Source organism: Rhizophagus irregularis, chromosome 9 (assembly GCF_026210795.1).
Source record: "Rhizophagus irregularis chromosome 9, complete sequence".
Taxonomy (NCBI): Eukaryota; Fungi; Glomeromycota; class Glomeromycetes; order Glomerales; family Glomeraceae; genus Rhizophagus; species Rhizophagus irregularis.
In genome coordinates, this window is record NC_089437.1 from 1,384,624 (window position 1) to 1,398,099 (window position 13,476).

Genomic DNA, 13,476 nt, shown 5'->3' on the forward strand with positions numbered 1-13,476 from the left:
TTAAAAAGAAAGTTGCAGATTTCATTGGCTATTTTCAGTTACTGTATATGAAAATATAATGTAAAAAAAGCTTTTAAATAAATATGTTTTTAAAAATCCTTATTCCTTTATTCAAAAAAAAAAAATGAACATCACATTGATATTTATAGATTTCATTATATTCTTTCGATATTCCCAAATTATTGTTCCAAATTTAGAAACTGGGTATCACTTCTACTTCTTATTTTGGAAGCCAGTACAATTGTCAATTTAAAAAATTTTGGCATAATGTCGTAATAGGATTTTCAAAAATTTGATAAAAGATTCTGCTGAAAATTGGGACAGTATATTTTTTGTATAGCCAATCTTAATTCAAATAGAAAAATGAGTTAAACAATTTGATTTTAAAGGCCAATTATATACATATTAATATAATTACCTTATTATCATGTTCATTTTCAAAACGTGTAAGAAAAAAGATATTGATAATGCACAAAAGAAATGAGTTAGATCATACAAAATGTTTTTGTGACAATCGTAAAAAAGAATAGAAATGTTTTAATATATAAATATAGTTTTGTAATAATTGACAAAAGTTTTCCGTGAAATAATAATAAAATGTAAAATATTATAATAAACATGAAAATAACAACATTAGCGGTCACAATGAACTTGTATTTTTTAATATTTTTATTCTAGATTCTCAATAAAGGATAAAATAATATTCAACTTTACTATGTCACTGCAAATAGGACGTGACAAATAGGATTTTTGATACTAAAAATTCCTGAGTCCCTCAAGGGGCGAATGGGTATCATATCATGTCAGTAAAATCATGAAGTGATCGACAGTTACGATCCATGCATGTGCTATTAATGTTTTGGTAACACAATATATGTAAACAATCATTCATTCATTCATGGGGAGCTGTGAAATTTATAATAAGAAATAGCATTCTATTTATTTTTGTTTTCAAAATACAGTAGTTGGAACTTTTCTGTCAGTCATTTTACAAATAAGATGGTGGCTATAAAGTCATACAAGTTGTGCTAATTTAGCTTTCAATTTTAGATTTGACATGAACTTTGCAACTTAAAGCATTTAAGTTTATACTTTAGTGTATATATTGTTATGGAAAATTTTTGGTTTCAAAATGATTACAAGCAATTATAAGCAATTCATACATTTTGGAATTTAAAGTTAGAAAGGTGATGTTAACAGGATCTTATTTTTCTCAAGTCACATGATTTCACGTAAAAAAATTTTCAAGAAACAAAGTTAAGTTCCTGGTGGTGTGATATTGGATTATTAGACAGTACTGACAGCAGGGGTCGAGTTTAGCTTTGGGCTTCTTCTGTTGTTTAGCACGCATAAAGTGTATAAAATGCAACTATTCTGGGATTAGATTCATTGGATTCACTTATATAGTTTGTAGTTGTTTTGGTTTTTGATGTTGTTGTATTTAGATAGATGCCTTACTGATATGTTGCAATACTAATAAAGATTAAATTTAAAAAAAAATGTTTTTTCATATTATTTTATGAGAAAAGATGCCATTTCAGCGTCTTTTCATATTATTTTATGAGAAAAGTTGCCATTTCGGCGTCTTTTCATCTATCTAATTAAATAAATTTTGTCATATTTAGATTACCCTGCCTGTATAAATAATTTGAATTGTATAACATTGAAAAGTGTGCGTCCGATCTATTTCGTATTTATCATCATATCATAATTAAGGACCTTCCTGACCACGGCAACCAATCTTTAAACCTGGATTTTTTTTTATTCTGATGGATTAATATTAACAAAAAAAGGTATAATTTTTCTTATTAATTGCATTTTATTTGCAGTCATTCTGCTCTTCTTAATTTTTTTATTTTCTCAGTTTTTACCGTAAAGACCAAAACTACCTTTTTGGTCTTTTTTTTATTAATTTTTTTATCCCTCTTTTTATTATTATTGTTTCTTTTGGTTAACTTAACCAAAATTTATTTTTTTGTTTTATTTTTATTGGATTTTTTTTAGGGGATTTTTTTTTAATCGGAATTTATCAAAATTTTGGAACTTTTTATAACCCAAAAAATATTGTTTATTTTTTTTTGGTTTGGGTCAAGACTATAATCAGATTGGAACTATATCCTACGGCTTTTTCAATGTTTAGAGATTTTTTTTAGTCAATAGATATTGTTTCTGATTAATAAATTCGCATGAAATTTTTTTTTTTGATATTAACGAATTTTTTTTTAGTGAGACTGTTTTTAATTATAGATACATAAAAATATTAATAAATTTGAATTATTGATCTATTTATGGTCAAAAACTATTCGATCCATGTGCATTCCAATCAACTAATCCAATGAAATTTTACCTTAATCAGAATTTTTTTTTTCACTCTTTTTGTCCTTTTTTTTCAGAATTTTTTCGGTACTTATTTTTTTTTTTTCAGATTCCTTTTTTTCCTTTTTTTAAACCGATTTCTTTCTTTATCCTTTTTCTTTCCTCTCAAATTTTTTTTAAATTTTTTTTTTGTTTCTTTCAATTTTTTATTATTAAATAAAGAAATAAAATATTATATTAAATATATTTACAAAATTATTTTTAAAAAAAAATCAATATAACATGTAGGAAAATTGACCGACGTTGTTAGAAGATTTTTTCAATTAAATTGAACGCTGGATAAATAGTTTGATTTTCAAATTCATAAAAAAAATGATATTTTTACAATATTTTATAGTTAATTAATTGAAGAAATTGTTGATTTAATAATAGATTATTATAACCAAATTCAATTCAAATGGTTTAGTTAAATTAATAATTTATTGAGTATAATGAGTATCAAAAGAATATATATATATATATATATATAATAATAATAATAATAAATAAAATAACAGATTCTAATACATTTAATTGTTCAAATATTTTTCTAAGTTGGTTATAAGTTTAAGATTGACGTAATATAAAATAATAAAAAATTTATAATTAATTAATAAAAATATTTGTGGTATTTTCATAATATTAAAGTTTTTTCGAAAATACTTCTAAAAAATTAATCAATTTTTATTGATAATTATTTTTTCACAATTCCTAATTAATCCGAATTTCATTCTACACTCACGTCAAATCGTTAATATGAATTGCTATTATTTTATTATTTTTTGTTGACTAATTATTACCATATTAAATTCCTAATTATAAACAAAAACTACTGTAACCATCTTTATTTATTTAGTATTACATTATAATACTAAATTTTTTTATTTAAACAAAATCATTGGTGACTACAATGCAAAAGCCATTGTCAATAGTCAAATTAGTTTAGTTTATTACTATAGTATTAGATAGTTTTTACCTTTCTTCGGAAAGTGAATAGTAATAGTTTAACTAAACTATTTATAGTTAGTTAAGTCTAATACATTTTTATATTGATGTCTGTTTATTCAATAAAGAAAAATGCTTTACTATAAAAAAATAAATAAATAAATCTTATTTTTTAACTTTCCAATTATTTCAAAATAATAATGTAAGTAATATAAACCATTTCCAATGCATAAAATTTTTATACTCATTTCAATAGCTGATTGTATTTAATTTATGTTATTGGCTTGCTTTTATTTCTAATATTATTTAAAACATTTAAAACCTGCAAAAATATTCTCTATTTTTTTAAGAAATTGATTTTATTAAGACAAGACATATCTGATATACAACTTGGGATTGGAATTGATTCAATCGAAAATCGAAACCCAAGAATCGATTTAAGAATCGATTAATCGTTTTTCAGTAATTTTACAAAAAATTCATTTGTTAAACATTTTCGTGATGCAACGCTTTCGATGGTCCCGGCGGCACAAAATTTTAGGTAGATTTTAACTAAAATACTAAAATAATCTTTATTGTAAAATTTGAAAATGTTTTTATTTTTGTACTGAATAAAAATCCTGAAATTTTATTAGCTAAAGTAATTATTATATAAAAAGTCAAATTTTGTTATCATTATAATAAAAAATTTATGTATAAATATGTAGTAGACATTTTTGGCCTGCATTATAGAATTATATTTAATTCTGGCCAAAAGATGATCCAGGCCCCTAAACTCGAAATTATCAATTAATAAAAAAATTTTTTTTTTAATTAATTAAACATTAGCCACAATTAACTTGATTGGATTAAATTTTCAATCATCTAATTGTCCAATATTCAATTATTATTGGTCAAAAAGCCATCACAATTGTTGAATTTTTTCGATTTTTTTTTTGTTAATTCCGAGATTTTTTTTCATTGTGGCGTGATTATAGATTATATTTGCTGCGCCAAAATATAAAAAATTCGATTTATTGGGATTCGATTTTTAGATTAGATTAATCGATTCTATTAGATACGATTCAATTTTCGATTAAATCGATTTAGTCAAATCGATTCCAATCCCTAATACAACTAGGGCAGTCTCAGCTCAGTTTTTCATGCAAACTGAGAAACTAAATTTTTTATATCGGTTTGAACTCAGTTACTGAACTGGTTTGAGACTTTCTTAAACTCAGTTTATAAACAGTTAATGTATTAAATTAATAAAATTTACAAATGTTATTAATTGCATAAACTTGATTAATGAATTTATTATAGTAAAAATAAATTTAATTAGATTTATTACATTTTTTTCTAATGTACCCCACTCCGTTTTCAATCCATGATTTTTTTCTCTTGCTGTTCCTGTATTAAGACGATTCTTGTTTTAAAATTAATATAATGAATTGAATAAGTACAATATAATCATCTAGGATCCTAAGTCAATCAATAAGGTCATTATAAATTAAAATATTGTCTAATAATATTCCTATTCATACTCTTATTCTTCAACTTTATTGATATATTTTTTAAAAGAAAATGCAATTTCCAAATTATTGAATGGCGAAAAAAATTTCTTAAACTATAATAAAGTGTTAAATTTGTATATTAAATTTATTTGCTATCATGGTCTAAAAAATGAATAAATAAAATTATTAATATTAAGTTGTCATTACAAATATGATAAATGTTTATATTAATATCGATTTGTAAGGATTCTATTTAATAAGATAAATCTTACAGCATTTATAATTATTTTGATTATTGTCTCTATGTAGGTGGTAATCAGCGGCTTTGATATAATTTTGGCCTCGTAATATTTACCACATGCTTTGTTTTTTTGCATTCCCTGATGCATTATAATCTGCAGGTTTACGTAATCCCATATCAGTTATACAAATGGCCTTTACCAATATGTGAATTATTAATTTATTATAATTTTTATCCAAATAAGTTCTCAAATTTCCATTTTCTGTATGATCATTGATCTAAAACCATTACGTAATTTCCCCATAAAGTTTAATAACATACCTAATAATTTCTCCATTATCATTCCATATATTTACTTTGCCAAACCCACCTTTCGAATATCATAAAATTTATAATAAACTATCCACTTAATAAAATTTAAAATATTTATAGTAAAATAAAATTTTCAACCATTTATTGCTTAAATTTTTTGGAATTATTTTCCATTGCACAGTAACTTTAAAAGAAAATGAATAACAAAATTATTATAAATTATGATGTAATATTTGCTGATTTATTATGATTTTCTGAACTAAAAAAATATTTGTTATTATTATTCTATTTATTTATATATCAATCAATTCAATTTTGATCTGTACAGTGTACACTTTGCCAAACTTGCCTGCTTTGAAACTTCAAAGTTAAGATGTACTGATGACTGAGTACCTTGAATATTATCACTAGTCCAATTTTAAAATTTCGTTAAATTCACGATTTATGAGGTACAATAATCTAAATAATCTAAAGTATTATAATTTTTAAAATATTAATAAAATATTATACGTTTTTGGCAGTTTTTTTCCATAAAATAGTAAAATACAATGTGATGAACCTTTTATTAAATAACAAATTTATTATTTATAGATTCTTATGTACTGTATTATACTTGCTAAGTTGTTTATAATTTCAGGATTAAAACATATTTTGTTTACTTCTCCAATTTGAATTATCATTATCCATCAATCCAATTTACTCTGTAGGCTTTGCCAAACTTTATTATCAATAGATTATCCACGAGATTACACCAAAATTATATCATAAAGGAATTTTGAATTATTTTTTCCCTAGAATTTAGCACCTATACTAAAGTCATTAGTTTCACTAAACGAGAAAGAAATGAGAGAGCTTTCAATCTTCAAAGAGCATATTGATCCTGTCACCAGTTCTGTCATCAGTACCTACTATAGTGTCACTAGTAACGGCAACAATCTTTGCTTTTCAAAGGAACAGACTTTCAGCAACGGTTCATACCCAAATTTTCCAATGAATATTCGACTCGATATAGACAAAAATAAAACATGGTTGATACATATGCTACTTATAAAACATGCGTTTCTAAATTTAAAAATCAATTTAAAAATATTTTTTTTTTATTATATTTTTTTTGTAAAACAATACATAGAAAAGGTCAGCCGGCTAATAAAATGAAAGTAATAAAATGATTGAGGATTTGCGCCCAAATTTTTTCGCTGGCACTACTTCATGTTAGTATTTGTAATATATTGTACTGCATATATAATTTAAGTTTACTACGAACTTAACAAACAATAGCCTTGCTGTTATACTTTTATACATGTGAGTATGTGAAAAGAATAATAATGATGTATTATGATTTAATCTATACTCCTAGTACTCTCCTAGTCATGTGAGCATGCGAAAATTATAATTAATTTATTAATAATATATAATAATGTATTAGGCATGCGAAAATTTAATCATGATGTTAAAAAAAAAACTTATCTTACATTTTTTTTTCTTGTAAAATTAAAATGTTTTTTTGAAATCCCTGAAATTAGTTTTACCTTTTAGCTTTAATATTCACTATTACAAATGCTCTTCAACTAGTGGCTCTGTACGACAATAGATATGACAATAGTCAGAGAAATTTCTACATAAAATAATTAAAAAGTTATTAGTTTAAAGAAAACTTTATATATTTGATTTACAATGTTCTTTTATTTTAAACTATTGGGAAATTAATAATTAAATCAACAACAATACCTAGTCATAATTATAAATAAAAATAGTAAATATTATTTAACTTTATTTGAACTGGGAATTTGGAATTGGAACTAATGTTAATAAGAAAAAGGCATTTGAATTTTACAAAAAGACTGTAAATATAGACAATGCATTTGTATGGGGCTAATGAAATATTTACTTAGAAAAAAATTAGACCACTTGTTATTACTTTCCCACTTCAAACATATTGATCTCGGCGTACATCACACTTTCAAGTATGGACACCAAGAATATTGGAAAAAAAATTCACCATTATTACTTAAATTAGTAAAACTTACTTTTCACTCTTTATAAAATATTGCAAAATCCTGGTTACAGTTTTTTCTTTAAATATTTTCTGCATCTAAAAGAAAATGTGGCCAAATTAGACAGACACACTCAAAAAGAAAATGTGGAATTAAAGAAAGAGTTAACTTGGGAACGTGCAGAATTCATTAGAGAAATGGCTCAAGAACATGCGGGGTTGCAGAAAGAGACATTTCTGAAGTTCAATTATAAGAAAATAATAGTTTTACTTCACCGGAAATAAACTAAAGAAATATCTTTTGCAGATGACGGAATTGATTATTGATCTTTGAATGGAGATATAGCAATGAAATTAAATGTACATTTTTTATGGATATTTATTTATTTATTAAATGAAATCCTTTTATAGTGTAATCAATTAAATTATCCTGCCTTACAAATCAAATTTTTACGAACATCGCAACATGATGCTTATCAACAGATTATATAAAAAAAAAACCGGGATTATATTATCAAACTATTGTTCTCATTATTTAATACAATAACTTAAAGTGGATTTATCTTTGTCAATTAACTTTTTTTTTCTGTGAAATTCTATTATATATTTTTATTGTTAAAAAAAATTGTCACAATAGTAATTTTCTGAAATCTCAAGATTTGTTTAATATAGCAAATAAAAAAAAACTCCAAATTTTCTTGGGTTGGTAATATGTCAATTCAAAATAAAGATTAAGGATCATTAATAGTAAGATTCTGCTCCTTTTCAATTAGTTTTTTTTCGCCCTCAAAATTTTTAGAAAATTTAGAAAATTTAGAAGTTATTTCCTAATAATGATTTTTATTAGGATCAAATACTGATATTTATTTAAACATAGTATAAATTTTTGCGTAACGGATAATTGGTCACATGTGAATGAACCCGCTCAGCCAGAACGATCGTAAACAGACGGATACTTTGCAAATCGTTGAGAGAAAATAGGAGTATGCGGGTATAAAATTTACGCCAATGCTTCTTATTCCTAGAATGGCTACTAATTTTACGCAAAAATATTCTTGCAGGATATGATTTTCACATTACGTGATTTTTCATCATTCCTCTCTTTAAGCATTCGCTACTCATTCATTTTATTACATTCTTTTTATTTTACTTAGCTCTGGAGTCTGGACTTAAAAACGTTATTTTTATTAATCTGTTAAGTATAGCTTATAATCTAGCATATAACCCAATACTTCTATAATTAGTACTTTTTAGGTATTAAAATGTTTGTGTGATTATTTTATGACTGAAGCTGTTGAAATATAAGTAACATAATTATGTTATATTTTCGGGAGAGAAAAAGTTGGTGGTCCGAATAAAAATTTATTATTAATTATATTAATTTATTTTACTATTGGTATTTCAAAATTTCATGCCCGTTCTAAATTTTAAAAGTTTCCTTGTATTAACTTCAAATTTAACATTAATAATAATTTTTAATCTTCATGATATTGGAGCAAAATTAATTGTTTATTGGGAATATTTATTAAATTATATTTATCGGACTTGTTATTATTGATCAAAATCGCAGAAGAAAAGACTACATATATTCCCTTTTACAAGAATAAATCCTATATCTACCAAACTTCATTCATTTATTGCGAAAAAAAAAATAACAAATTAAAATTAAGTCAAGATTTTGAAAGCAAAATTATGTAGCCTACATATACTTACTGAACCGTTCTCTATCTTTTAATAATTTGAAATACTTCATAATCCTCTATTGAGAATTCTCCGTCATCTCTTATCTTTTTCTTAAAATGATTTTTTTTAGTGAGAATATGTTCATAATTATTAGATTCATTCGCTGCCCATATTAAGAGATCACCAAAGGATGGTCCATAATTACGATATCTATTATCTATTGCGTAATACGCATTTTCCACATTACTTAAAATTGCATCTTTAAGGTTACACTTACTCTTAAAGGAAAAAATAAAACTATGTCTAATATTATAATAACAACCAGCAGTAATCCAATTTCTAGGATTATATCCACCAAGAATTTCATCTGTTCCTTTTACTTTAAAAAATGTAACGGTACCAATTTTACCGTCACATAAATCATGAAACTTTTTAGGAGTAAATCCATCTCTGCTTCCTCTTAATAACAATTTAAATTCGTACGGAAAGTATAATTCTCTTAAATATGAAAATTCATTATTATAATCCACATTATTAATCCATCTTGAAATAGTTGAAATTATATTTAAATTAACAATTTTTGTATCAAGATTTAAATTTGTTTTTATATTTCTCGGAAGCAAAATATTATCATCACTTGGTTTACTGTCAGGATTCATATAAGAACCTAACAAATTTTCATAAAATTGTTGATCGAGAAGTTTTTTATATGGACGAACTTTAAATAAGAAATCTTTAGGTGATAAACTAAAAAATCTAACCAAAGGTGTACAGTGTTGTAAAGTATTTTTCATTATTTTAAAATCATCATCTTTCCAAGTATCAGGATCTGAAACAATGGTTGGATTTTGTGCAAGACCCCATTTTAATACACGTTCCCAAACTTCAATTTCTTTCATTTTTAAATCATTTCTTTCAATAAGTGAAACTAAAGATTTTTCTGGAAGTGAAGTAAAATCAAGTGAACTAAATACTTGCTCTGGAGAATTTGCCATAATATCCGTACAACATTGTTGAAGTTCTAATAAATTATTAGATTGAAAACTTGTTCTATGTGTAAGTTCAAAATGTTGTTTAATCCACACGGATTTATTTTCAATTAAATATTTTTGTAAATAATCAATTAATTCTTGAAGTTGAAGTTGATCAGCAGTAGCCAATAATTTCAAATTTTCTGAAACGTTTTGCTCATTCAAAGAAAGAATACCACCATAAATATACCTACAATAAAAAAAAAAAAGTTAAAATGAATAGAAATTAAAAAAATTATGATACATTAAATTAAATTTATTAAAAATTCTTACGTTAAAATTATTTGAAAAATTTCTGGTGATATTTTTGGTAATCTAATATGAGTTAAGATATTATCATTATTTTTTTTATTTGTTGCTATTGTTCTTCTTAAATATGGAGAACGATAACATAATATATTCGTATGTGCACGAAATATTTTTACGTTAGGATCTTCTCCAACTTCAATTGTAATATCATAATATTCATCATCTTTTAATAATTCAATAAGATTTTGACTTAATTTCGAAAAAAATTGAGTAGTGTCAATCGAATAATCATGTGACCGACGATCATGTTACGAATGTTGCAAATGTTACGAATGTTTAATATGTTAAACATGTTTAACATATGCAACATATTTAACATATATAACATATGCAACATATAACACATATTTAACATATTACATTTGTTAAATATATAGCATTTATTTAATATGTTTAACATGATTAGCATAGTTATTTTTGTTATAAATACATGCGTTCTAAAATCAATGTAAAGATAGATAATTCTGTTATATTTTAATAAAGCATTTATTAAATAAATTATCTCATTGTTTATTTTTCATAGTTGTTATATTTTGTGAGTCAATATTGCGTCTGAGTGTATATGCCCGTGTGTGCAATACCGTATTCGCATTTGACTGAAATTTACATTTATTTTATTGTGTAACCTTCGTAAATCGATCGACAGTGATATATTTCTTAATAATTTCATATAATTTATTTCATTTCGCGTTCATTAACACTATTTAATATTTATTTTTATTATTAATCCTTCTGCTTACCATATACCCATACGCTTATTTTTATAAGCATACAAGAACTGGCATAACAAATTGGTGCCTTCTGCCAGAATCCCGATTTCCCATTATTTTAGTCCCCTTTTATGTTCCAAAACCATTTTAATCGCAACGATATACACGACGCTATACATAGACAATTAGGGCTAAATAACATAGCCACTTATCATCGTGATTTATCGTGTAATAATTGTTATCCATCCGAAATTCCCTTAACCCCCACCTTTCAACACTTTTTGGATTGGATTTCTTCTAACTATCCGGTTATAGAATACACCCGATATACTCAACAATATTTTGAAGAGGTTGCTTATTCAATCACTAACGCGGATATTGACAACGCCATACATAACCTATTGTTCAGTATCCGATACACTGATATAGAACCAATAGATTATACCCTTTTGCGTCAGGACCTTATCAACGCCTATAATCTAACCAACGGTTTCCAGCAAGATCCTAACGAAGTTCTCTATCAAGTCAGTGAGACTACTACCTCACCAGAACCTGAAGCTTTAAGTGATACCACATCAGAGAATTCCGAGGAAGAAATTCCCCATTTACATATTCCTTTACCACCTATATACAACACACCGAATAACCCAGCTCCAGTAATCCCACCGGTAATTAATATGGCCCAACCTAACCAGCAGGATTTTCAGCAATTACGAGCGGCAATTGCAGCACTAACCCAGGTATTGCCGAATACCAACAATGCTTTGGTCGGGAATACACAGGCCATTGCCAACCCTCCAAGACGAGAAGGAAAGGTGGCCGAATTGCCATCATTTTATGGAGGCAATCAGGACCCGGTCGCATGGCTAGAGGATTTTACTAGAGCTTGTAATGCTAATGGTATAGCAAACGGCCGTAAATTGGAAGTAGTACCGGCCTATCTTAAGGGCGCGGCTTCTACATGGTGGAATGCCAATCAGGCGTTACCAAATAATAACCCTAACAAGATCACTATATGGACCGGCAATAATAACAATACCGATTTTATCCAGAATTTCCCAGCGGCTTTTAGAACTCAGACTCTAGTCGAAATCTGGACTACAGAACTAGAGCAAAGACGACAACAACCTGGCGAGGATGTAAATACCTACGCCGCCGCCTTACAAGAATTATACCGAAGGGTGGAGACGAATGCTTTCGCCTATCCCGAAGCGATCAAGGCTCGGAAATTTGTGAACGGTCTATTGCCTGACCTATATGTTACCGTTAAGCCTCACAATGATCAAACGTGGAATGGCGCTGTGGATAGGGCTAAAGCGTATGAGTTAACGCATAGAGATCAAGGCGCTGTTAGCGCATACCTCAATAAATTTACGCCGATGACAACTACTGACCATACCGGCGATTTGCTTAAGGCCATCCAGGATTTATCTAAACAAGTACAGTCGATAGGTAATGGATATAGAGGCTATCGGAGTAATAATAGTTTCCGAAATGCCAACCAGCAGCAAACGGTCCAAACAACGCAAGGTAGACCGAATCAGGTCGTATGTTATTCATGTGGAGAGCCGGGACATATATCTAGGACTTGTCCGAATAGAAATAATGTTGCTGGACGTCCCAATAATATTCCGAGGAATAATAATAATAATACCCTGCAACCAACAAATACAAATGACCAACTTGCGCAGATACAACAATTGCTGGCCCAATTGGTGCCGCAAGAAGGTACAGAAGACCAGCATTTAAACTAGGAGGCGTACCTCAGGAGGGTGAGCGTACACGCCAGACAACAATTCCCTCGAATTTGACGTTATTAGAAACATATCCCGCTACGAGAACTACTCGAAGCAAATCTAGACTTGATCCGACTACTGGAACCGTAAAGGATAAACCTCCGGAAGAAGAGACAATAGTACGAACCATACAAAGCTCCGGTAAAGCTAAACAACCGATAAGGTCAACTGAGGCGAAGAAAGTTGAGCTTAAAAAGGCGATCAAGAAGAAACCCGCAGTGGTTGCCCCAATCTACAAGATGGTGGAACCATATACGCCACAACAGTTCTTTGATCAAAAGGCCGATATTACGAATGGCCAGTTGTTGGCGATGAATCCAAAGTTTGGCTTGACAGTTGCCAAACAATTGAGGAAACCGGTTGTTAGGACAAAAAACGAAGAACAAGATAAGAAACCGGCTAAGAAAAATGATGAAGTTCCGGATGGTGGAAATGTTTCCGAAGTTGAAGATCTCATGCAGGTGGCTAATACCGCCGGACCGAATGATGATCGAACTTCGGCATTATATTGTGAAGCCTCGATTAAACACATAAGATTCCCGCTGATCGTTGATTCTGGATCGGCTGGAAGTATTATTTCCTTATCATTATTGAAAGATTTAGATATG

At 27.5% G+C, this 13,476-nt stretch overlaps 1 protein-coding gene across 1 annotated transcript; it reads right to left on the minus strand.

Moving 5' to 3' along the window:
* Window positions 1-9,063: 9,063 nt before the first annotated feature.
* OCT59_029349 (uncharacterized protein) lies at window positions 9,064-10,954 on the minus strand (the record flags this gene model as incomplete). Its single annotated transcript, XM_066143354.1, has 4 exons — window positions 9,064-9,450; window positions 9,784-10,243; window positions 10,327-10,551; window positions 10,944-10,954. 4 exons carry the CDS (start codon window positions 10,952-10,954, stop codon window positions 9,064-9,066), a joined length of 1,083 nt encoding a protein of 360 aa, XP_065994646.1.
* Window positions 10,955-13,476: the final 2,522 nt, after the last annotated feature.